At 41.4% G+C, this 22,846-nt stretch overlaps 1 protein-coding gene across 1 annotated transcript in view; it reads left to right on the plus strand.

Annotated features, from left to right (window-relative positions):
• FASN (fatty acid synthase) overlaps positions 1-22,846 on the plus strand; it is a 40,949-nt gene that overhangs the window by 12,247 nt on the left and 5,856 nt on the right. The window contains exons 9-37 of the mRNA XM_066332210.1: positions 1,502-1,961; positions 2,321-2,508; positions 3,343-3,532; positions 4,970-5,064; positions 5,450-5,584; positions 6,125-6,328; positions 7,593-7,708; positions 8,154-8,329; positions 8,684-8,875; positions 9,156-9,236; positions 9,335-9,517; positions 9,819-9,998; positions 10,223-10,426; positions 11,667-11,977; positions 12,129-12,518; positions 13,524-13,688; positions 13,884-14,002; positions 14,106-14,260; positions 14,601-14,804; positions 15,823-15,973; positions 16,447-16,625; positions 17,175-17,294; positions 17,435-17,557; positions 18,357-18,580; positions 18,888-19,089; positions 20,124-20,275; positions 20,782-20,873; positions 21,023-21,174; positions 21,471-21,713. Coding sequence (XP_066188307.1) covers positions 1,502-1,961; positions 2,321-2,508; positions 3,343-3,532; positions 4,970-5,064; positions 5,450-5,584; positions 6,125-6,328; positions 7,593-7,708; positions 8,154-8,329; positions 8,684-8,875; positions 9,156-9,236; positions 9,335-9,517; positions 9,819-9,998; positions 10,223-10,426; positions 11,667-11,977; positions 12,129-12,518; positions 13,524-13,688; positions 13,884-14,002; positions 14,106-14,260; positions 14,601-14,804; positions 15,823-15,973; positions 16,447-16,625; positions 17,175-17,294; positions 17,435-17,557; positions 18,357-18,580; positions 18,888-19,089; positions 20,124-20,275; positions 20,782-20,873; positions 21,023-21,174; positions 21,471-21,713 — 5,386 coding nt within the window. The remainder of the gene's footprint in view (positions 1-1,501; positions 1,962-2,320; positions 2,509-3,342; positions 3,533-4,969; positions 5,065-5,449; positions 5,585-6,124; positions 6,329-7,592; positions 7,709-8,153; positions 8,330-8,683; positions 8,876-9,155; positions 9,237-9,334; positions 9,518-9,818; positions 9,999-10,222; positions 10,427-11,666; positions 11,978-12,128; positions 12,519-13,523; positions 13,689-13,883; positions 14,003-14,105; positions 14,261-14,600; positions 14,805-15,822; positions 15,974-16,446; positions 16,626-17,174; positions 17,295-17,434; positions 17,558-18,356; positions 18,581-18,887; positions 19,090-20,123; positions 20,276-20,781; positions 20,874-21,022; positions 21,175-21,470; positions 21,714-22,846) is intronic.

Consider the following 22,846-nt stretch of genomic DNA (forward strand, 5'->3'; position numbering starts at 1 on the left):
TTATCTCTGACTGACATGTTCTTCTTAGAAGGACTGATAGCTTAGTCATAAAATAAGTTTCTCAATCCATATTGTGTTTTATGTAACAAACAGTTTAATGTGGTTCTGTGATCTGTCAGGACAGGATTATAACTTTGAGGTACTGTAGCTCCCACCTCTATACCAAACCCAGTGTTTCTTAGGCAGTAACTGTCTCAGGATGTCTGCAGTTTGTGTAAATGTTTTCTTTCAGAATTCCATAAAATGCTGCTGTGTGAGGTGTCAGGAAATTAGAGCTTGAAAGTATCAGATTTCAGACTTGAAAAGAGTCCATTAATTAGATAGATAGGTAGGAATGAAAATAAGGCTTGCTGAGGCCTCTTCAGTCAAATTCTGGTAAGGAAGGGAAAACTCACCTGCATGTTTGAATTACTCAGCCTGTCTAATCACTTGCTTTGCAACAAAGACAAAACTTTTTGGTGGCAGTGGTGGTATGCTCACTGTACTGTGCTCTTAAACCTAGGTAGGAACCACGGGAAACTTAAAGTACAATATGTATCAGTGTAAAGCAACAGCACATTCAAAGTGCATAGTATTGTACGTGTAGGACAATATGCATGAAAATATTTAGACTACAGCTTTAAACGTGTTGACTGTGAGTTGAAGTTGTATATTTATACTGGTTGTTCTCCCAGGTAAGCTGCCATATCTGATAATCAACTTGGAAGAACAGTTCCCAAGACAGCATGTGTCTGACCATTCTGGGGTGATGAAGAACTGTCAAACATACAGAGCACACTGTGTTTGCAGCTGACCTTGTAGTCTGCAGTTTGCTGAGCTTGTTCCACAGATGAATGTGGGCATGGTGTGATGAGGTGTATATAGAGAGAAGCTACTGAGAGAAGGGAGCTCTTGCATTTTTGGCACAGATATTTTGTTCCTCACACTGTTTCAGTACTTTCTTTTGGCTCTGCCAGTTCTGCCCAGTCTGATGTTTCTGCTTTTTTGAATGAAGAAGACAACAAATGGGTGTAAAGCACCAAAACAGCCTTCTTAACAAGTGTTTCAGCTTGATTCTTTTGCAGCAAAGCAAGAACTAGAAGCATTTTGTTGTGATGAGGAAGAGGATTTGTGACTGTGCAAATGGGGAGGGATGAAGTAGAGTGTGATAAAGAGATGGGATCTGAAAGGGGGAAAAGATGATGTGATAGTCTTAGTATCTAGACTGCCTTTCCAGCAAGACTGCATGGTTTGCCAGTTAGAAAGAGACTGGAAGCTAAACTTTATGCTACTACGCTCAAAATCCCTGCTGACTTCCTGCATGGTCTTAAAATTTGCCTAGGTGATGCAGTTGCTACCTCAGTAACATCAATAATGCTGTTCTCTGAAATGTCCCTTTGTCCAAACGTATACAACTGCTTCAGAATATGCTACATGGTCAATTATTACAAAATAATAACAACAAAAGAGTGTTTGTCACGAGACAATGTGGAACAGAGAACATTCTTGTTTTTTCTTTCAGGTCGTTCTTTCTCTGGAACATGGAGTGTGGGCTCCAAATATTCATTTCAATACCCCAAATCCAGATATTCCTGCCTTACAAGATGGCTCTCTGGAGGTAGTTTGTAAACCAACACCAGTGAAAGGTGGCCTTATTGGTATCAACTCTTTTGGCTTCGGAGGTGCTAATGCTCATGTCATTCTGAGGCCAAATAAGAACAAATGCCCACCTCTGAAAACTTGCAACATCCCCAGGCTGGTTCAGATTTCTGGCAGAACCCAGGAAGCTGTGGAAACACTAATTAACGAGAGTAGAAAACATGGAGAATGCAGCCCATTTGTAAGCCTGCTCAGTGATATCTCTGCAGTTCCTGTGTCCTCCATGCCCTTCAGGGGCTACACCCTGGTTGGCACTGAAAGTGACATAAAAGAGGTTCAGCAAGTTCAAGCATCTGGTAGACCACTCTGGTACATCTGCTCAGGTAAGTGTGCAGCATCGAGTCCAGGCTTTTCCATTCCTCTTTAGATCTGGGGCTTGAGCAATTATATCCTGTGCTCTAGTGTTATTTTACAGTGTAGCATGAGGAAATATTTTGCAAGTCTGTGACATGTCTAGGAGTCTTGTGTTTCCTGTATTTTTTCAAAACCTGCCAACTTAACTGTCTTCTGATTATAGCAAAGTCCAGCAAAATAAAAAACAGTGCTTAATTTAAAGAATATAAGAAATGTGCGGTGTTCTGCTCTTAGTTAGAATTCTTCAACTGCCAGAGGAAGTGTGTTGTGTCTACTCCTGTGTTCAGAGTATTACTAAAACCCCTCTTTCTCCTTGCCTATCCTGCAGGCATGGGAACACAGTGGAAAGGCATGGGCCTGAGCCTTATGAAGCTGGATCTGTTTCGCCAGTCTATACTGCGTTCAGATGAGGCTTTGAAGAACACAGGCCTGAAGGTCTCAGACCTGCTGCTTCAAGCAAATGAGAACACTTTTGATGACACTGTCCATGCATTCGTTGGACTAGCTGCTATTCAGGCAAGACTCATAGGGCTAGTGGAGGGGGATAGTGAACTCAATCTGCATTAAGCACCTTCTGCTAATGTGTCTGTTTGGCTGGTAACACTTTATAGCAATTAATGGAAGCTTGTTTTGTGTAATCAGCAAGTGGCAGCTGTAGGAAAAATTTCTCTGAAAGGAGGGAGTGTATTGTGCCCTTGACTGTTTTGGGCTTTGCCACTTACAAGTACATAACAAACTATTTTGTACAGACATGCTTGGCCTCACTGCTTTTTTGTTACAAGATGTTTGGACTAATATTGGTCTGAACTGATTTGCATGTGTATCTGTGTGTATATGTGGCACAGTTTCTTCCTTTAAGAGATTTAGGAACATCTTTAAGTTTTAGGCAAATGTTTGTGCCAAGGAGCAAGATTCCATTTAATATCTTCTAAAATTTGTTCCGCAAATGAACAGATTTCAAGTCAAGCTGAACGAAGCCGCTTGATTCTAAGTGTCAATGTGGGATTTATAGTTTCTTGATAAACTAGAGGCCAAGCTTTTAAAGCAGTCTGGAAAGCTGGTCTTGCCTCTTACTTTGTACAGACACATTCTTGGCAGCCTCATGTTGTTGGAAATACTTTCTTAAAGGAAAGTTGCATTGTGAAAAGGCCCAGACAATACTAGGGTTGCATGTTGATTCTCAGGATTGCTTTGAAAGAACGGAGCTATAGTTGTGGGGGAAAAAAAAGCAGTGAGGCTAAGAATGTCTGTACCAAAAAGTTTATTGTGTACTTGCTACTGCTGTGTACCTTTGAGGCCTGGCACCTGCTTACTCTGGCATGGAATCAGTAATCTTACTTCTGCTTGCAGATTGCTCAGATTGATATGCTGAAGGCTGCAGGTCTGCAACCCGATGGGATTTTGGGCCACTCCGTGGGAGAACTAGCTTGTGGCTATGCAGACAACTCCTTAAGTCATGAAGAAGCCATCCTTGCTGCTTATTGGCGAGGGCGATGCGTTAAAGAGGCCAAATTGCCTCCAGGAGGAATGGCTGCTGTTGGTAGGTACACCCTTACCAAAAGAGTGATTCAGGCAGGTGCATCTGATCTCTGTTGTATGCCATTGGGATAAAATTGGTCTCTAAAACTATCAAGTCTGTAAAATCTTGGCCACTATTGCCTCTTCTTTGTTTTCCTCTGATATAGAACAGGTTCTTAATTATTTAAGTGGATACAATGGCAGTGATCTCTGTCCTGGAATACGTCAGGATTTTGGTAATTTAAGTGGAAATGAAGGAATTTATTGTTAGGTAACCAATGACAGGCTTCATAAATAACCACTTTGAAACAAGGTGAAAATGTAAAGCACTGAGGTTTTTTGCCTCTTGATAGCTATAGATCATACATACACAGATGTGTACATTTTTTGGTTTTTTGGTCATCTTTTGTACTTTTCAAATGGAGACTTCTGATTGTCTGCAAGACTAATGAGATGTGAAAACAGTACAGCACTATGATGTAGCAGGCCACTGGCTAGTGGAATTTACTAGGGCCTAATAGCACTTAAGAATAAGCTTTCTCCTGAACAAGCTTTGCTTTGTGTTTGTGTAAGTCGTATAGTTTTGCCCACTGTGGGGTAAAATTTTGGATCCAGCAGTTTTGCTTTGAGGTGCAGCTTTATAGTAATTTACTTTAAGGTAATTCACTTTTTAAAAGTAAAATTATTTTTGGTAGCACTGTTGGTCTTCTGTTTCTTATTGGACACAGTAGTTAATTAAAACCTGAAACACTTGGGAGAAAAGCTGTTGGAGGTATAATGCAGTATATTGGACTGGATCACTTGTTACAATCTCAGATTTCTTAATTTAAGTAATGCTACAAAGAATACCTACCTAATTCAGCTTTTTTTTCCCCTTGAGATTAAATAAATTACACTCTTATCATGAAACTTTGAAAGCTGCATATAGTATGTTTTTGATAATCTGATGCTGAGTTCAGGTTTTTCCTGTGACTTGTGTCTGTGTAATGTAGGACCAGATGCTTCATATGTTATCCTAGTATACCATTAGAGTTACTGATCTCTATGGGTATTTGTGTCTCTCAGCAATCCAAGCTAGGACAGGGGAGAGAACAAGTGGACTTGACTCCTAGAAACTAATTGACAGCATGAGACTAAACAACCAATTCTGTAGCTTCTTTGAAAGTGTGGGGGTTACCCCCACCTCATTTATTAATGGGATGGTGCAAAGATTTGGCCTTCTGTTCTTGTGTTCAGCATAGCGGTGATAAATGTCATGTTAAAGCTTTAGGGTAAATATTCTAAGCTTTTGCAGAACTGCTTTGGAGGGGAGGGGGAGATACCAGTCAGTCTTTTGCAAGTACTTCCCAATTTTGCAAAGAGCTGAACTGAGCACAGTGACTGTGCAGTTCAGATTGCCTCCTCTTATGAGGCTCATAGCTAGAAACACTTTTATTGTCCTGTGGTCTTCCTTCTGCAGGTCTGACATGGGAAGAATGTAAACAACGCTGCCCACCAAATGTGGTACCGGCCTGTCACAACTCTGAGGACACTGTCACTGTTTCAGGGCCTCTGGTGAGCATGGAACTGATACAGTGCATACAGGGGATTGTGAGGGAGACCTGTGAAGTTCAGGTTGGAAGAAAGCATGAAGCTTACTTAGAGTTCAGTTGCTTGCAAAGGGGAGCTGAATTGAGGTGGTGGAGTGGACATAGTACTTTGCATAAACTTGCACACTCAAACAGTCTGTGAGAGGAAGTGACACTAAGGCCTCAGTAAGCTAGTAATAAAATGTCTCTTATATCCATGGGCATAGAGGATGATAAATTATAAGACTGAGAAGGGCAATAACCTCATCCCTGCTGTGGCAACTTATATGGCAACTGATGAAGGGTATGGAGGGAGTACAGTGGCTTGTACAGATCCCAAGTATTTCGTTCATTTATATTTCTCTTCTTAGAACTCTGTGAATGAGTTTGTGGCCAAACTGAAGAAAGATGGTGTGTTTGCAAAGGAGGTGCGCAGCGCTGGCGTCGCATTTCACTCCCATTACATGGCATCTATTGCACCATCACTGCTCAGTGCGCTGAAAAAGGTAATACTGCCACTAGATGGACACAAAAAACCACACTCACTTATCAGGTTGAGAAGCGAGAAAAAAAGGAAGTTTCTTTTGTTTTGGGGTTTAAATAGGGTTTGGACTTTGACCAGTGATTGGGTGACAAGGTTGACACCTTTCTGACCCCACTGGTCAAACCAGAAGTCCAGAAGTTTGTCTTTCCCCCTGGAAAGGAATATTTATGAAACATCAGTCTTTATGTTACAAGTGTGAGACCTGCAGTACAGAAATGTAAAAACATTAGAAGGCTGAAAAATCACGACAACATCTAGGCTATGTTGAGCTTAAGGCTTAAGGGGACTCTTTTCTTCAGAAGGAAGAGAAAATCTCTTGAGGAGCATGTAGACCTCTGTGAGATCTAATGTTTGAAATCAGGTGGCCTGGAGCAGAACGATGTCCTCAGCAGTCAGCCTGGGAGAAATGACCCATGAAAAGAAACTGCTTGCTTTTGTCTATCATATTGTCCTCTATGACTCGTAACTCTTTCTCCTGTCCTTCTTTCTTGACTGTCTGTAGGTCATTCCACACCCTAAACCTCGCACAGCACGATGGATCAGTACATCTATCCATGAATCTCAGTGGCACAGTGATCTGGCTAAGAATTCCTCTGCAGAGTACCATGTGAACAACCTGGTGAATCCAGTGCTGTTCCACGAAGGTCTGCAGCATGTTCCAGAGAATGCTGTTGTAGTAGAGATTGCTCCACATGCTCTTTTACAGGTATCGTATTTGATTGTTTTAGTATGACACTATATTGATAGTATCATTCTGTTACAAGGAGTTTGAGGGTCTGAGAACTAGGGAAGACTGCAGTTTTTTGTTTTGGTGTGGTTTTGTTGTTTTGGGGGGAGTTTTTTGTTTGTTTTTTGGGGTTTTTTGTGTGTGTGTGGTTTTTTTTGTTTCTGTTTTGTTTTGGTTTTTCCCCTTTCGCCTAGTTCTAAGAACATTTGCTTCCTTCAGTACTTCTGAGCTTTTCCCAGTTTTAAGGGTTTTTTTTTGTTTGTTTGTTTGTTTCTTTGTGGTTTTTTAGGGGGTTAATATTAAAAATAAAAAAATCCCTAACACACTACCATTTCCTCACCCAGACACTCACATTACTGCTGTTATTTGTTCCTACACACTTCAGATAACTGATAGCCAGCTTTCTGAACTGCATAATGAGTAAGGAAATCTAATGGAGAGTGTGTGCAAAAATTATGGTAGAGTGAGACATGCAAAGACCTAACAGGCCTTCTCTATGAAAAAAATCTGTTTGGCTTGTGGTTTTGTCTTAAAAGGTGGTGGATGGCAGTGGTGTTTTTCACTTTTCTCCTACACCAAGTAGTGTGAGACCACAGGAGCTTTCTTTCTTCTTGAACTCCTTTCCCTAATGAGATCAGATCATTACTCCTTTCTCCCCACCCTATAAAAACTGATTCTTGTGGAATTAGCTCCACAGTAGAGAATGCAGAACATGAGGTGCATTGGGAAATACTTGGTCCTCAGGATCAGTGGTGTGGTGTTGTCTCTGTCCCTTAAGTCTCAAGGACTGGTCTTTTTTATTTGGTCAGTGGCACGCAAGAGAAGTCTTAGGGAGAATATTAGTTATCCACAGTGAGTTTTTTGGTCTAATAGCTTTTGCTTGAAAAATGCTCTAGGATACTTCAGACTAGGTGCTGCCCCTGGAAGGGAGTGTGTGCAAGTGGGAGGCATGAGAAGGTCTTCAAGTGCAGGTTTTGATTTCAGTTCACAGTCTGCTTGGGAAAGGGATATTTGTGTTTTGGCAGAGTTACATTAATATTCTGTAGGTTCTGCTTTAAAAGATGTGCAACAGCTTGGGTTGCTGGAAGGGTACTCTTCCCTGTTAAAGTGGTGTATGAGCCAGCAGCTAGCACAGAACTCTTGGCACAGATACATAAGTGGTTTGAAACCTATAGACAAAAACCAAGAGACAGAGTAGTAAGTAATGCCTTCCACCAGTGATTTATGGATTCTGCCTCACCAGGCTATCTTGAGGAGAACTTTGAAACCAACTTGCACCATTCTACCTTTGATGAAGAAAGACCACGAAAATAATTTGGAGTTCTTCCTAACACAGATTGGAAAGATTCATTTAACTGGGTAAGAAGACTAAAGGAGGAGGGCGAGTGGGATAATGGAAGGGAATTCAGGTCTCTTCTCTAATATGCATGTCTTCACATGGATTCAAACACTCCTTCTAGAAACCTTGAAAAAAAATGGGATGTACACTTGTGCTTTACATACTTAGCATGCTCACTTGTGAAGTGTTCCTGTGGGTTAGAGACTGCTTGGGCAGGGAAGGTGCCTTATAAAGACAAGTCCCATTTTAAAGGCCTAGGAATCTGGAACTAGCTTCTGGAAATAAACTTTGAATCTTACTGAATGCAAATTACCAAATTGGCTGCAGTAAGTGTTCATGGTGCAGCTCAGACATGGAGTCCGAGACAAATTACTGCCTGACCCCTTAAGTATTATGACCAATTTTTTTCCTTACTTTTTCTTCCCATCCCTTTCCCCACTGTCTTGATAATTTTTGTCTTTCTAGGATAAATGTTCTTGGAAATAACTTGTTCCCGTCTGTGGAATACCCTGTCCCTGTGGGAACACCCCTGATTTCTCCACACATCAAATGGGACCACAGTCAGGACTGGGATGTTCCAAAAGCTGAAGACTTTCCAGCAGGTTCCAAAGGCTCTGCATCTGGTTCAGTCTACAATATTGGTATGTTGCTGGTTTGGGATTTTTTATTTGTTTGTCATTCTCCTGCTTTACATGTGTGTTTCCTTTTGTAAAACTAAGAAAAGAATACTCAAAACAACATCCTGGAAGCCATCCTCTGAAGCTTAAATGTTTGGTTTGGATTGAAAAAAAACTGTATCTGTTTCTGAAATGAGATGAGAGAACATGAACTAACCAGGAAACCTCTGTTGCTTTAGACTAAGAGTAATTTTAAGTGCTGCATATTGCCAGGCAGGATAGTTGGGGAAACTAGCGCCTCTTGTAGATATTGAGGGGTAAAAACCTCTCTATTAGAGTGTTTTTATTATTTTTATTCTGCTCTTTGTTCTTTGACAGATGTGAGCCCTGAATCTCCTGACCACTACTTGATTGGTCACTGCATTGATGGCAGAGTTTTGTACCCAGCAACTGGGTACCTCGTGCTGGCTTGGCGAACGCTGGCACGATCTCTTGGCATGGCCATGGAGGAAATGCCTGTTATATTTGAAGATGTCACAATTCATCAGGCAACTATCATTCCCAAAAAGGGTGAGTGAGGAGTGCTGGTATAACTGCACAACTGTGTAGTTAAGATGGAGGGAGTGGGAGGGAAGGAATGCATGGCAAAAGTGAGGAGAAATGAAGGACAGAGGTTATAAAGAAGAATGTAGCAAAGGAATGGGTTCATACAGTTGAGTAGTATACATTATGGTCATGTTTACTATGTGTTGTGAGCAGTGAGTCTAGAGATAGTGAAAGAAGTAGTTCTGCTTGAGGATGGTAGAAATAAATGACCTCACATTCCTGTCTTCCTTAATGTTTTTTGCAGGATCAGTACAGCTGGAAGTAAGACTCATGCCTGTGTCCCACTTCTTTGAGGTCTCAGGAAATGGGAATCTGGCTGTGAGTGGTAAGTGAAGGAAGTGTATATATATATATATGGTCTTAGTAAAGTCCATTATTTATAAAATTGGTAATGATTGTTATTCTTGTTACTGTGCCCTTCAGGGAAGATTTCCCTCCTGGAAAACACTGCTCAGAATTCCTCTAACCAGCCAGACGGCTTTCGGACTCAAGTAGACAGGAGCTCAAAGCCCGGGCTCTTGAAAGAAGATATTTATCAAGAGCTGCATCTGCGTGGATATAATTATGGACCAACTTTCCAGGGTGTTCTAGAATGCAACAGTGAAGGTGAATTTCCTGTCAAATGAGCCTGGATATTGTAATGATGACTATTTGATCTTTTAATTCCATTTGTATTAACAGTTTAGCTGCCTGTGCCTTGTGGGGTAACTATACATTGTGTGATAAGAGAGAACAACCAGAAGTTCTAATAGAGAATTGGGAAAGCTGTTCTCTCCAGTGTATAACTGTCTGGTGGAGTTCACAGGGGAAACTGGGTACATACATCAAACTTGGCATATAATAAGCAGTGACATTCTAGCATCTGATGAATGATGAAATAGTGAGGCTTTCTCTTCCTCTTCTGCAGCAAGTGCAGGGAAAGTTCTGTGGAATGGGAACTGGGTGACATTCCTTGACACTCTGTTACATATGCTGATCTTACCTGAGGCTGGCCGGAGTCTGCGCTTACCCACCAGGATTCGCTCAGTCTCTATTGATCCAGTGCTGCATCGAGAGCAGGTGTTCCAATACCAGGACAATGTGGAAGGTAATGTCTCCCATGCTTGATCTTTTGCTGGTTGCTTTGAGTACTGGGTGAATGTGTGAATTCTGAAGTAGTAGGATGGACTTTGGTGGGGCCCTCTTAGTCTACAAGGTGTTCTGCAACTCTGTAACCTCTCTGTTAAGAGCCTGACATTGTGCTGTTCATCAGATCACCTTGAACAAAATATTTTTTTGTTTTCAAACTTACATTTCTTTCCTGACTTTCAGCTTTGGAAGTTGTTGTGGACCACTGCTTTGATAGCCTTAAATCAGGAGGTGTTCAGATCAATGGTCTTCATGCTTCTGTGGCACCACGACGACAACAGGAACAGATACCTCCCACCCTGGAAAAATTCTGCTTTGTGCCGTACACTGAGAGCAGCTGTTTGTCTTCCAGTGCCCATCTTCATGCTTATCTGGAGCGCTGCAAAGGTAGAGTGGGATTGCTTTCTTGTCATACTAGGAGAATCTTCCAGGCTGAGAGAAGTGTCTGAGAGAAGCTATTGGTACTCCTTCATCAGAATATCCAAGATATTAAGTGTTGGTCTCTGTAGAAGACTTCAGCAAAGGTTCTCTGTACAATTGCTAGAAGCTAAAAGCTAGTTCTGCCTGAGATCTCTAGAATGTGGGAAAGAGTAAAAAGACATGAAGAACACCTATCCTGTAACAGTCAGATGTGGTGTCAGATGGCACAACCCATTCTGTAAGTAGGGAGGCAGAAATCATATTTAAGGAGAAACCCAACCTAGTTGCATTAGACACTGACAGGAGGGCTTACTTAAATGAGTTTTTAACCTTGTTTTGTTTTTGCCTGTGAAGTGCCATGATAGGCAAGGTGACATCCTTGTTCCCATTTGATTGTGGGCACATATCCAAATAGGGAAAATTATTTAGTGAGGCACACATCAAAACAATTGTTTGCTACAAGAATAGAATAGGAGCAGTTCAGTCTGTTGTGAAACTGGTACCTAAATACAGTGGTTTTGGATGGGGAGACATCCACTGAGCTAATTGCCTTAAGTACCTTTTCATCAAGGAGAAAAAAGTTACTTTTTTAAAAACAATTTTACTCTAATGGTGAATTTTGCTTCATCTTGAGACAGTGGGGGTTTTTTTCATTCTATGTTGGTAAAGTGTCTTCATGCTCATCCTTACGTTTGGCAATCGATTTTAAAGATTTCCCTTTTTTTTTCCCCCCTTAGTTTTCTCCTGCAGTGTCCAAATACTGCCCCCATAGGGGTTTTTTCTAGGCTATGGTGGAATATTTTATTTCTTGTAATACAGTTACTTATCCTCAGTCAGGATGAACTATTTCTCATCAGTTTATAAGGCAAAAAGGCATTTTAGTATTTTTGTATCTGCAGAAACTTAAAATTTTCCTCAGCTCCCTAAATCAGCTCCCTAAATCAATCAGAAGTTTTATGTTAGTTGCCCTCTTTCAGTCAGTCTTACCACAGGTAACTATGGGGGGTTAGTTTGTTATACTACAAAGCCTACTTGTTTGGGGCAACTACTGCACAGTACATAATCATGTGAATGTACACACACTGTATCTGTGTGGCTGGGCTAATGTATGTGATGCTGATCAGCTGGTGTAGCAAATGGATGCAAAGAGGAAAAGAATTCTTGGAAAATCTTGACTCTTCCCTTCATTTCCCTTTCTATTCCATAGGTCTGATCCGGAACTTGCAGTCTAAGGTGGCAGTGCATGGGGTCAAATTAGTCATCCCTGGACTAGAAACTGCAGTGGCTGCTACAGAGTCCTCATCCACACAGAAGGGCCTCCAGCATATTATTGCTGAGATCTGCCGTCTGGAACTGAATGGAAACCTCCATTCTGAGCTGCAACAAGTTGTGACTCGAGAGAAAATGCACTTCCAAAATGACCCTCTTCTCAGTGGATTGCTGGATTCTGCAGAGTTGAGGACTTGCCTGGATGTGGCATTGGAGAACATGATCAGTCATAGGATGAAGATTGTAGAGGTTAGTTGGAAGCCTGGGATGGGACTGTGGTTAGTGTTTCTAGGCCTTCCAGTAACCTGATAACATACTGCTATTGTTTGGGTTATAATTCCAGATATCACTCATGTTTTGATGTGGTTTCTCCTTTTCCCTCCCCTTTCTTTTCCCACAGGTTAATGCAGGAAGTGGACAGCTGTTCTCTCGTGTGAAAAGTATTCTGAATGCTCAGCCGCTGTTGCAAGTGGACTACACTGCCACTGACTGCATCCTGGAAAACCTTTCAGCTATTGAAACAGAGCTACAAGATGCTGGTGTTGACTCTAAGCAGTGGGATCCATCTAGCCTTCCCTCTGGAAATCTGACCGATGCTGACCTGGTGGTATACAATTGTTCAACAAGTGTTTTAGTGAATGCCACTGAAATACTCCCTAATTTGGCAGCTGCTGTGAAAGAAGGAGGATTTGTTTTGCTACACACTCTTCTTAAGGGAGAAACTCTTGGAGAAATTGTCAGTTTCCTTACAAGCCCAGATCTGCAGCAGAAGCACACCTTCCTAAGTGAGGTAAGCCTCCTGGAAAAACAGATACTTTCACCATGGAGAGTCTGAGTCTGCTGCTTGCAGATGCCCTGATGATGAACCTATAGTAGTGTTGCTTGCATGCCTTTCCATTGAGGCCTTCTACAGAAATATCTAATAAACACTTCTTTAGGAGAGAGGACTTGCAAATTACTATATATTAGGTTGAGAGAGTGAACTGTAGGTTCAGTTGGGAAAGCCTTTCATAATGCACTGAAAATAGTTCATTGTCTTTTGTATATCTAACCTGGCACCTGAGTCTAACCTGGCACCAATAACAAAAAACATAGATCTGTCATTAGTATCAGCAGCCTGGTATTAGCAAGTCCCTGGGAGAAGATACATGTCAGTTGAATGCACCTTCTCTGAAGGAAATTATGCAAGCCAGGCAAGAGTGTGCAGGACTTAATATAGTTCTCAAAGTTTTCTATATGCAGACACTGTCCCTGGCCCTTGATATAAGAGATCACACTGTAAAAACCTTCTGCTGGTCTATGCCTGGCATATGAAAAGCAAATGGATGCTTTTCTGAGAGGCTGCAGTAATCTTTATTTCATTCATTCAGTAGATCCTTAAGTGTTTCTGGATGTGCCGTACATACATTTTCATTCTTTTATTTTTCTGAAATGCCATTTCTGTGTAACTTGGATATATGAGTGCTCCTCCCCATCTCCGTACAAACAGGGCTTATGTGACATAGGGTAGACACATTCAAATACCCTGTGGAATCTGATGGCATGGTCACTGCTCAGTTTTTTTGCACACCTGCTAGTGTGCTAAGACTGGTTCCTTTACCAGGACTTTGAGATACTTGTACTTCCACTTTTGGTAGATCCTTTAGAGAAGGAGTAGTTTAGATGTGGATAAAACACTATTATGTTAATCAAAGATGTATTTGTACTGAGACAATACAGAGCAAGTTTTCAAGAAAAAGCAAGAAAAATTGACTTCTGACTTTGCTGTTAATTTGTTTCTTTGCTGATTTGACAGGCACAGTGGGAGGACTTATTTAGCAAAGCTTCATTGAATCTTGTTGCCATGAAGAAGTCGTTCTTTGGCTCAGTTATTTTCCTGTGCCGTCGGCAAGCTCCTGTCAAAACACCCGTTTTTCTGCCAGTAGATGACACAAACTATAAGTGGGTTGAATCCTTAAAGGTGAGAATTTCTGTGTCCTAGTTATCTGAATTTCTGATAATGAAATAATTATTCTTTCTAAACGAGATATTTAGGAATGTTAAAAGTGTGTGTTCAGTTACTTTTAATAAAATAGAAGTTAATAATCTATGCCAAGGATATGAGGGCTATTTTCTTCGTGGTTCATAGTAAAACAGTTTGTGGTTTGTCCTGTAGGAGGTCTTGGCTGACCCATCAGAGAAGCCTGTGTGGTTGACTGCCACCAGTTGTGCCAACTCAGGAATTTTGGGAATGGTGAACTGCCTTCGCCTTGAAGCAGAAGGCCACCGAATCAGGTACGTATATGGGCATGCCCTTGAGTCACATTTGGGAGATATCTGTGTTAGCTTCTTCTCGGGCTGATAGCAAAACAAACAAAATGACAACTCCCTTCTTCAGGTGTGTGTTCATTTCCAACCTGAACCGTTCATCTGCTGTCCCACCTGTGAGTCTTTCTTCCCTGGAGATGCAGAAGATGATTCAGAAGGACCTGGTGATGAATGTGTATCGTGACGGCAAGTGGGGCTCCTTCAGGCATCTCTCATTGCAGCAAGGTACAGCCTTTGAGAGCTGAGGATCACTTGCAAAGCCTTGGATCTGAATGAACTTTGAATAGAAAATGTGTAGTCATTGTTACTATAGTTACCTTTTATTGCTATTTTAAATTAACAATTTTGAATTCTTCTGCTCCAGCTCAAAGTGAGCAGTGGCACACTGTGGTGCCAGGAGGAAGGGATAGGCTATTTAGGACATCAGTAGTATTGCAAAGCAAGAAAGGGCTCTCTGGATAGCAAATGGAGAAAGAGTTAGAAATTGCACACAGAATTTACTCATTTTGGAAATCACATACCTTTGTGAATGTGTATTAAGTTCTTACTGTTCCTTCTTCTGCAGCACAACCTCAGGAGTTGACAGAATATGCCTATGTAAATGTGCTAACTCGTGGAGATCTCTCATCTCTTCGCTGGATTGTCTCTCCACTTCGACACTTCCACACCACTGATCCCAATGTTTTACTCTGCAAAGTCTATTATGCATCTCTCAACTTCCGTGACATTATGCTGGCTACAGGAAAGCTTTCTCCAGATGCTATCCCTGGTGAGTTTAATACACTAGAAGGAATTGTATTTATGTGTTGTTGTTCTAGAATTAATCTCTTGATTGCTAGTTTAGCACTGGCAAGATTGCATGCTAGTATGCCAGTAAGCATGCTTTTGAGAAGGAAGTACAGCCCTGCTGCAGGGCTGTACACCAAAAGTTTCCAAGTTCTGATGTCAGTTCCAGTTCCATTTTTTTTATATGGCACAATTAACAAACCATTCTCTGAGAAATGCTGCTTGCAGCGTTGCATAGATACCGAGTGTGAGGTAAAACAAGTTGATGGAGGTTCCACAGATGGGCATGGTAAATACCAAGGTGAGAATGTTGAAGTTTCATGCTGCCATGCTGTTGGACATGTTTACCTGTTTATAAAATGGAAGTGCTATTATCTTATTCAGAGCGAGTTGAGAATTAATGTGATCTCTATGCAATGGTTTTAAAATATATATTTAAAAGAGAGGATATGGAACATGTAAAAATTCAGTGATTTGAGTAAGTCTGGGTTCCACTTCATGACTGAACCACCTGGCATAATGGAAGGTGCTCCTACCCATGGCAGAAGGTTGAAAGCAGATGATCTTTAAGGTGCCTTCTAACACAAACTGTGCTATGATTTTGTGACTGACCTAAGTGTCTGCCTAGAATGTGACTTAGCAAAAATTAATAATTTGCAGTGTATTTTTGAGTGATCATCCTTTCTAGTTTATGTATTATTCTTTTTCTGAGAGACAGAATTTCCTCTGAAACAAGATGTTTTCATGAATTTTCTCAGATGAAAACTGGAAACTAAAGTGATATCATCAAGGATAAATGCTTCAGATTTAATGAGACCAAGTGCTTTTCAGCTACTCTTGGAGTCAGACATTAACTCTGGCAACCTATGAACTGTGTACAGAATAGCCACATCCCAGCACTCTTCCTGTCTCTGGGGTATAGACTGTCAGGGACTGCTGCTATAGTAAAGGAATTTTAGAAGTTATTTTTGTTTTTGTAAAAGGTGTTAATGTTCTTTCAGGTAACTGGGCTTTGCAGCAATGCATGCTGGGTATGGAGTTCTCAGGACGGGACCTGGCTGGAAGAAGAGTGATGGGATTGCTGCCAGCAAAGGGACTGGCCACAGTGGTAGACTGTGAGAAGAGGTTTCTGTGGGAGGTGCCTGAAAACTGGTAGGTCAACTTCTGTTTTCTGGTTAAGATTTGCCTTCCTGCCTGAGGCTGATGACAGCCCTGATCAAACCTGAGTGCTGCACAGTGGGTAGATTCCCCTTGGGGAAATGTTAACAGAGCTATAGTGTCCCAAACAACTGTAGGATTCACTGCAGGGGTTCAGCACTGGCTTTCATACAGTGGCTTGCACAAGTTTCTCACGTTTTTTTGGGCTCTTAGCTTCACGTATTTCAGTATACACTGGGATATCAGTGTTGGTCATGTTACTGGTTAGTTACTGAAATATTTTTGCAGACTGATGAAACTTGTCTGTGCTTGGCACCTGTGGTAGTCTGCTGTATGATTTACAACCACTTACACTTTCTTATCTGTCTCAGCAGCAGAACCTTTCCATTGCAGAAAGACACATTTTGTCAGGAGAATCTACTAGTCTTTCCCAAGGCTAAAGATGCCTCTTTCACTTTGCTCCTTAGGACTCTGGAAGAAGCAGCTTCAGTGCCTGTGGTTTATGCCACTGCTTATTATGCTTTGGTGGTTCGAGGTGGTATGAGGAAGGGTGAGAGTGTCCTTATTCACTCTGGCTCAGGAGGTGTGGGTCAAGCAGCCATTGCCATTGCCCTGAGCATGGGCTGCCGTGTCTTTACTACTGTAGGTGAGTACTGAGGGCCCAAAGTCATGGAGAGAAATCGATTATAGATAATGACTAGAGGAAGCATGTGTACACATCTATAAGCGTGTATACGTGTTTAGGTATATGCTTATTCCCCCCCCCCCCCCCGCCCCCAATTTGATCTGCTGTAGCTTTGATCTAGTTTCCAGGCTTAAAACAGGTTACACGGTAAATACAGCTACTGACTATGTGCTTGAAAATTCCACAGCAGAGTCGAATTTATCTCTCTGTACACTATATAATCAAAAGTATGGAAGAAGATCATGGCTTCCTCGTTTTAAATTTAGTAATGTGAATCCAATGCCTGTCCATTCAGAGGCTCTGATCTGGTTTTGGTCCTTGCTCTATCTCATAAATGAGCAGTAGCAACTAGACAGCCTTTGTCCTAAAGTCTGACGTCTTGAGAGACTAAAAGCATGGAGAAGGCTTCCCAGACATACAGTCCTTGGTGGAAAGATGTGCAGCAGCAAATGGGCTGTTTCATCACAAAAATGAGTGACATCTTTCAGCCTGTCTTCTACTTACTTCCAGGTTCCACTGAGAAACGCAAGTATCTCCAAGCAAGATTCCCACAGCTAGATGCTAATAGCTTTTCCAGCTCCAGAGATACTGCCTTTGAGCAACATATACTTCGAGTTACCAATGGAAAAGGTGAAGTTCAAGAAACATTTTTCCTTTTTTTGTCAGCTAAGCCACCCTTAGAATGCAGTTGTGCATTCTAAAGACAATATGAATCTCTAGAAGACTGGGTTAGGCTCTCAGTTAAATAGATGCTTCTCCTTTCTTTGCAGGTGTCAACCTCGTGTTAAATTCCTTGGCAGAAGAGAAGCTCCAAGCCAGTTTGCGTTGTCTTGCTCGACATGGGCGCTTCTTGGAAATCGGCAAATTTGATCTATCCAACAACAGTCCTCTTGGTAAGATGGGAAAACACCTTTCATTAGGTTTTAGCTGCTGCCCAGCACCCCCAGGTCCTTTTCTGCAGGACAGCTGTCCAGCCTCCCCAGAATTTATGCTTGTGTCTGGTTTACTTGGTCTCAGGTGCACAACTGGCATTTGTTAAATTTTATATTACTGATTGCCCAGTGTTCCAGTCTATCCAGACACCTCTGCAAGGCTTCTTATCCCTGAAGGCAGTTAACAGCATCTACCATTTTTGAAGGCACAGGGCAAGATAACCCTGACTTCTCTTGCATGGGAAAAAAAATTTTGAATGTTATAAGGTGATGTGTTAGTAAAAAATTACAGCAATGTTCTCCTGTTGTAGAATGATAGCATATAGAGTTGACAGCCTGCTTCTTTATTCGAATTAAATTTCAAAAGATCCTATCATGTTGGAAAAACTTGCTATGAAGAAGAGTCTCCTGTGGAGATAGACCTGATATATGTAGGATTCTAGCTCCCCTGTGACTCTAACTCAGCTGTCACTAGACAAAAAAAAATGTCCTTTTTAATATCAGACTGACCAAGATAGAGCTTGTCCTCTCAACACACAATTTTTTGGAGTGGAGTGTCTGTGAAACTGGCCTGCTTGTAAGAGAACAACATAATATTATGTATTGCAGACTATATGCAAGAATGAGTTTGGAAAAGGGAGAATTCAAACATCTGACTGCTTTACTCCTGTGACCTGCCCAGAAATGTTTCTAAAGCAGAGGATAGGCTGCATTTTGAAATGTCAGCAGCATCAGGTCATAACCAAGTTCCTTTTTCTAGGAATGTCTCTCTTCCTCAAGAATGTGGCATTTCATGGGATCCTGCTAGATTCAATATTCGATGAGGGGAACCAAGAGTGGGAAGTAGTATCAGAGTTATTGAAGAAAGGCATAAGAGATGGTGTAGTAAAGCCTCTGAAGAGTACAGTCTTCAGCAAAGAAGAGGTAGAAGCTGCCTTCAGATTCATGGCACAAGGAAAACATATTGGCAAAGTTATGATCAAGGTAATGGCATAATGGTTTTGATTCTCTGATGCATCTGGCCATCCTCTGGTGTCTTGGATATTTTGATCCATTTTGAGTTGAAGTTCTATGATTAGGGCAGCACAGGGCCAGTTGTTTTAACTGTGACAATTGTAACTGTCAAGTCTGGCACTGATTTTACAAGGTTCATTCCCATTAACTGGAGGAGCATAGCATGAAAAGATAAGTGATGCATTATGTATCTGATTATCTGATTGTAACTACCTTTTTTTGTGTCTGTGTTGTTTCTGTTTTTTTGTTGGTTGGTTGTTTTTTTTTGTGGGTGAAGGTCCAAGAAGAGGAAAAGGAATATCCTCTAAGAAAGTCTGAACCAGTTAAAATCTCTGCAATCTCCAGAACCTCCTGTCCAGCTACCAAGTCTTACATCATCACAGGGGGCCTAGGAGGATTTGGGCTGGAGTTGGCACAGTGGCTTGTTGAGAGAGGAGCACAGAAAATTATACTGACATCTCGTTCTGGCATACGAACTGGTAAGCAAAAATTGTAAGGGAACAGGGAACATGTCTGCTTTTAGACAGACCTCAGTTTGTAGTTTCTCTCCATTTTTAAGTATCCTGTTGGTGACTAATGATATCTTGATCTCTTTCCTTTCCTAGATTATCTCGCTTCAAGCTGTTGTCTCCTTTATTCTAAAAGAGGAACTATCTTTTAGCTTGACCCTTTTTTTAGCTACTACTTTCCCCTTTTTATGCTTCCTAATTCTATCAACCCATTTTCTCTCTTATACAGGGTTGTTCTGTAGCCTTTCTTTTACCTTTATGGCCTCTGCAAAGTCTGGCTACCTCGCTGACTTGTCCACTGGCTGTAGAATGTTGGATCACATACCACAAGGAAGGGCGTAAAAACTCCTTGTTAAAGATACTTTGTTCCTCAAGTTACATGTGTGGATGCACACTTATTCTCCTTACCTAGAGCATCTCTAAATATGGACCTTGCTCTCTGATAGCATCCATAAACATTTTTACTCAGATTTAAGGCATTGGTTTGATTACAATGGCAGCATTGAGATTTATCAGTGATAGTCTTCAGTATTTTCTCTTACAAATTCAGTCATAGCACAACTTCTGTCTCTTACAGGTTTCTTCGTTCGTTTGGCAAGTTCACAATCACACCACTTGTGTGTACAAACACATAGATCAAGTACTACTTCTCAAGTTCTGGCTGTGCAGCTATGATCTGTTGCTTTGCTCTAATCTAGCCAATTTTCCCAAATTTTTGTTCATTTCTCTTCACAGTTGTATTTTTCCTTCCTTCCCCCCACCACTACCCTAACCATTAGGTTTCCCCAGTGCTGTTCTCCACTTCATCTATTTAGAATTTCTGAAATTCAAATGATTTCTAGCTACTGTTCAAGTTCTGTCCAATTTTTATCTTGTAGTTGAATCAGAAATTATTTAGCTATTCAGTCTCTATCTAATCAGAAAAGCATAAAGGAGCAGCTTAAACCAAATCCTTATGGTTGGGATGCTTCATCCCAGGACCTGTCCACCTTTATTTTTTCTAGGCTACCAGGCTAAACGTGTTGAAGAGTGGAAGGCACTGGGAATCAAAGTGTTGGTATCTACCAGTGATATTGGAACACTAGAAGGAACACAGCAATTGATAGAAGAAGCTTTGCAGCTTGGGCCAGTTGGAGGCATCTTTAATTTGGCTGTGGTAAGTGACAAAAATGCTCAGGACTTGAAAGCGGCAACATCCATTCATGTGACTTTTTTACTAAAGGCAGTCAGGCTTCATGCAATGTCAGTTAAGTTCTGTATATTTCAAAGCACACTATGCTTTGGTCTTGCCTGGTGACCAAAGGCTTATGGGTCTGTTCCCTTGGCCTGAGAAGCAACAGTATTCAGCAAGTGAGTTCAGATCTGTGGTAAGACAGATGTTGCCCTAGACTCCTAAGGACAAGAAAAATCCCATGTAGAACTTGTCAGAATTTCTGCAGTGTCAATGCAAAAAAAAAAAAAAAAAAAAAAAAAAGCCAGACTTGGCAAAAGCTATTTTGTCATATTTTGGGATATTCAGGATATGTCTGTACTGTGAAGTTACAAAAATACATTGCTTAGCAATATCCTCTCATATCTCAAGCTGTATGGCATATTTAAACAGAGAAAGTGGAGATATTGAAACTACACTTTTTTTTTTATCCCTCTCCCCACCCCCTATAGGTCCTTAGAGATGGCATGATTGAAAATCAGACCCCAGAATTATTCTGGGAGGTCAACAAGCCAAAGTATTCAGGCACCATTCATTTGGATCGGTAAGTGTCTGTAGAAGGGACAAATAAGAACTGCTTTTTAAGTGATGGAACTGATCAAATGTAGATGTTTTAGTCTTGCACTGGCCTTCGACAGTAACACAGTTAGCAGGTTTTTCTGATGGGGTTTCTCTCTCCTGCTCTGTTCCAAGGGTGACTCGTAAGAAGTGTCCAGACCTGGACTATTTTGTTGCGTTCTCCTCTGTAAGCTGTGGAAGAGGAAATGCTGGGCAGAGTAATTACGGCTTTGCCAATTCTACCATGGAGCGTATCTGTGAGCAGCGACGTCACGATGGACTCCCAGGTGAGACCACTTTACTCATTGCACAGTATAAACTATCTTGCCAAACATCCAGATGAGGACCAGCTCACCAGAAACCTGTGCACTTATCTGGAGTGATAAAGTATGTTGAAGGCTGTTTTCTGTTCCTAGATGTTACCCTGAGTCATTCATGTCTGAATGAATACTGACCATTTAACAGTAAAAAGGAAATGCAGGCTTTAGCATAGATCATTAAGTCCCTTTTTTAATAACTCACTCCTATTGCTGCCATGTGCTTTAGTTAGCCGCTTAGCGTGTTCTTCTAATTTCTTCTCTAGGCTTGGCAATCCAGTGGGGAGCCATTGGTGATGTGGGTATCTTGATGAAGACAATGGGAAACAGAGATGTTGTGGTGGGGGGAACAATTCCCCAACAAATGAGCTCATGCCTGGAGGTGCTCGATGTCTTCCTGAATCAACCTCATCCTGTCATGTCCAGTTTTGTCCTAGCAGAGAAGGTCTCGGCAAAAGCTGAAGGAGGTGGTCAGCGGGATCTTGTAGAAGCTGTTGCTCACATCCTGGGTGAGTGCTGTCACTCAAGCACTACTGAACAGTGTCTACTGTCTCATTACTTTTGGAAAGCAGTGGTGTTGCTGTAGGTGCTCTATTCAGCATCTCTTCCTGAGCTCCTGTGGTGTGGCAGTGTTGCTGTTGTGAGACTGTTTGCCTTTTTTTTTTTTTTTTCCTTTTACACTGCTCTTTCTCCCAAATAATGACTGTTTCTCGTATGGGTTTTTCTCTGTTACTGTGTTTACATAGATACGCATATATACTCCGGTGTCTTAGGTTTTATTTAGAGTGAACTGGTACCTTTCTCCAATGGAGAATCAACAGGAGCAGCCCCCAAGAGCAAAATTCTGAGACAGCACATACATAACTAACATTCTGAGTATTATTTCAGCTTTCAAACATTCACCTTGGTATGTCCCCATGCCACAAAAAGTAACTTTTCTCTACTTACTGCTTAATTGGTAGTGCATTCACTTACCAGCTCTGTCTGTAATTCCATGTGAACATCTAGTAACCATAGTTAAACTGTGCATTGCAAGTGCCACATCCTTCTGTCTCGAATCTTTCTTTTATCATTGTGTCTCTTATTTTTGTGTTGGTAGCGAATAATCGCTGTCAACTCTATCTACTACTGTCCACTTCAGCTGTCTCTTTCGCAGACAGAACTGTCTGTTGATACTTTGTTTTCTACCAAAAAGGTACTAAAAAATGAAAGGCAGTCTCCTGAGGGTTACTTAAGGAGTTGTGTGCAACTCTCTGACAGCAAATCTGATCTCTCAGAGCAGATGTGGCTTTTAGAAGTGATAGAAAAGGGTCTGGGAAACTGCACCAGCTATAGGGCTGTTTTGGAAGAAGTGAGTATGAAAGCAACAAAGGGAGGAGCTAGTAATTAAGACTAATAGTGGGAAGGGTGTCAACATGGGGCAGCACAAGGTGGAGGAGGGGGAAAAGAGCTGTAGATGCAGGTGTTATATTATGAGAAGCCTTTTATAGGTAAGGAAAGGGCGAGAGATTGAACAGTCTGAAAATTGAAGGGGAAAAGGCAAATGAATCCTAAATGTATCACCTCCTCCTCCAGTGTCATAGACATCAAGTGTTGTAGTCAACCATCACTGACACGCATAACTTTCATGTCGTTGTAGCTG

Source organism: Sylvia atricapilla, chromosome 18, assembly GCF_009819655.1.
Source record: "Sylvia atricapilla isolate bSylAtr1 chromosome 18, bSylAtr1.pri, whole genome shotgun sequence".
In the NCBI taxonomy this organism is placed as follows: domain Eukaryota; kingdom Metazoa; phylum Chordata; class Aves; order Passeriformes; family Sylviidae; genus Sylvia; species Sylvia atricapilla.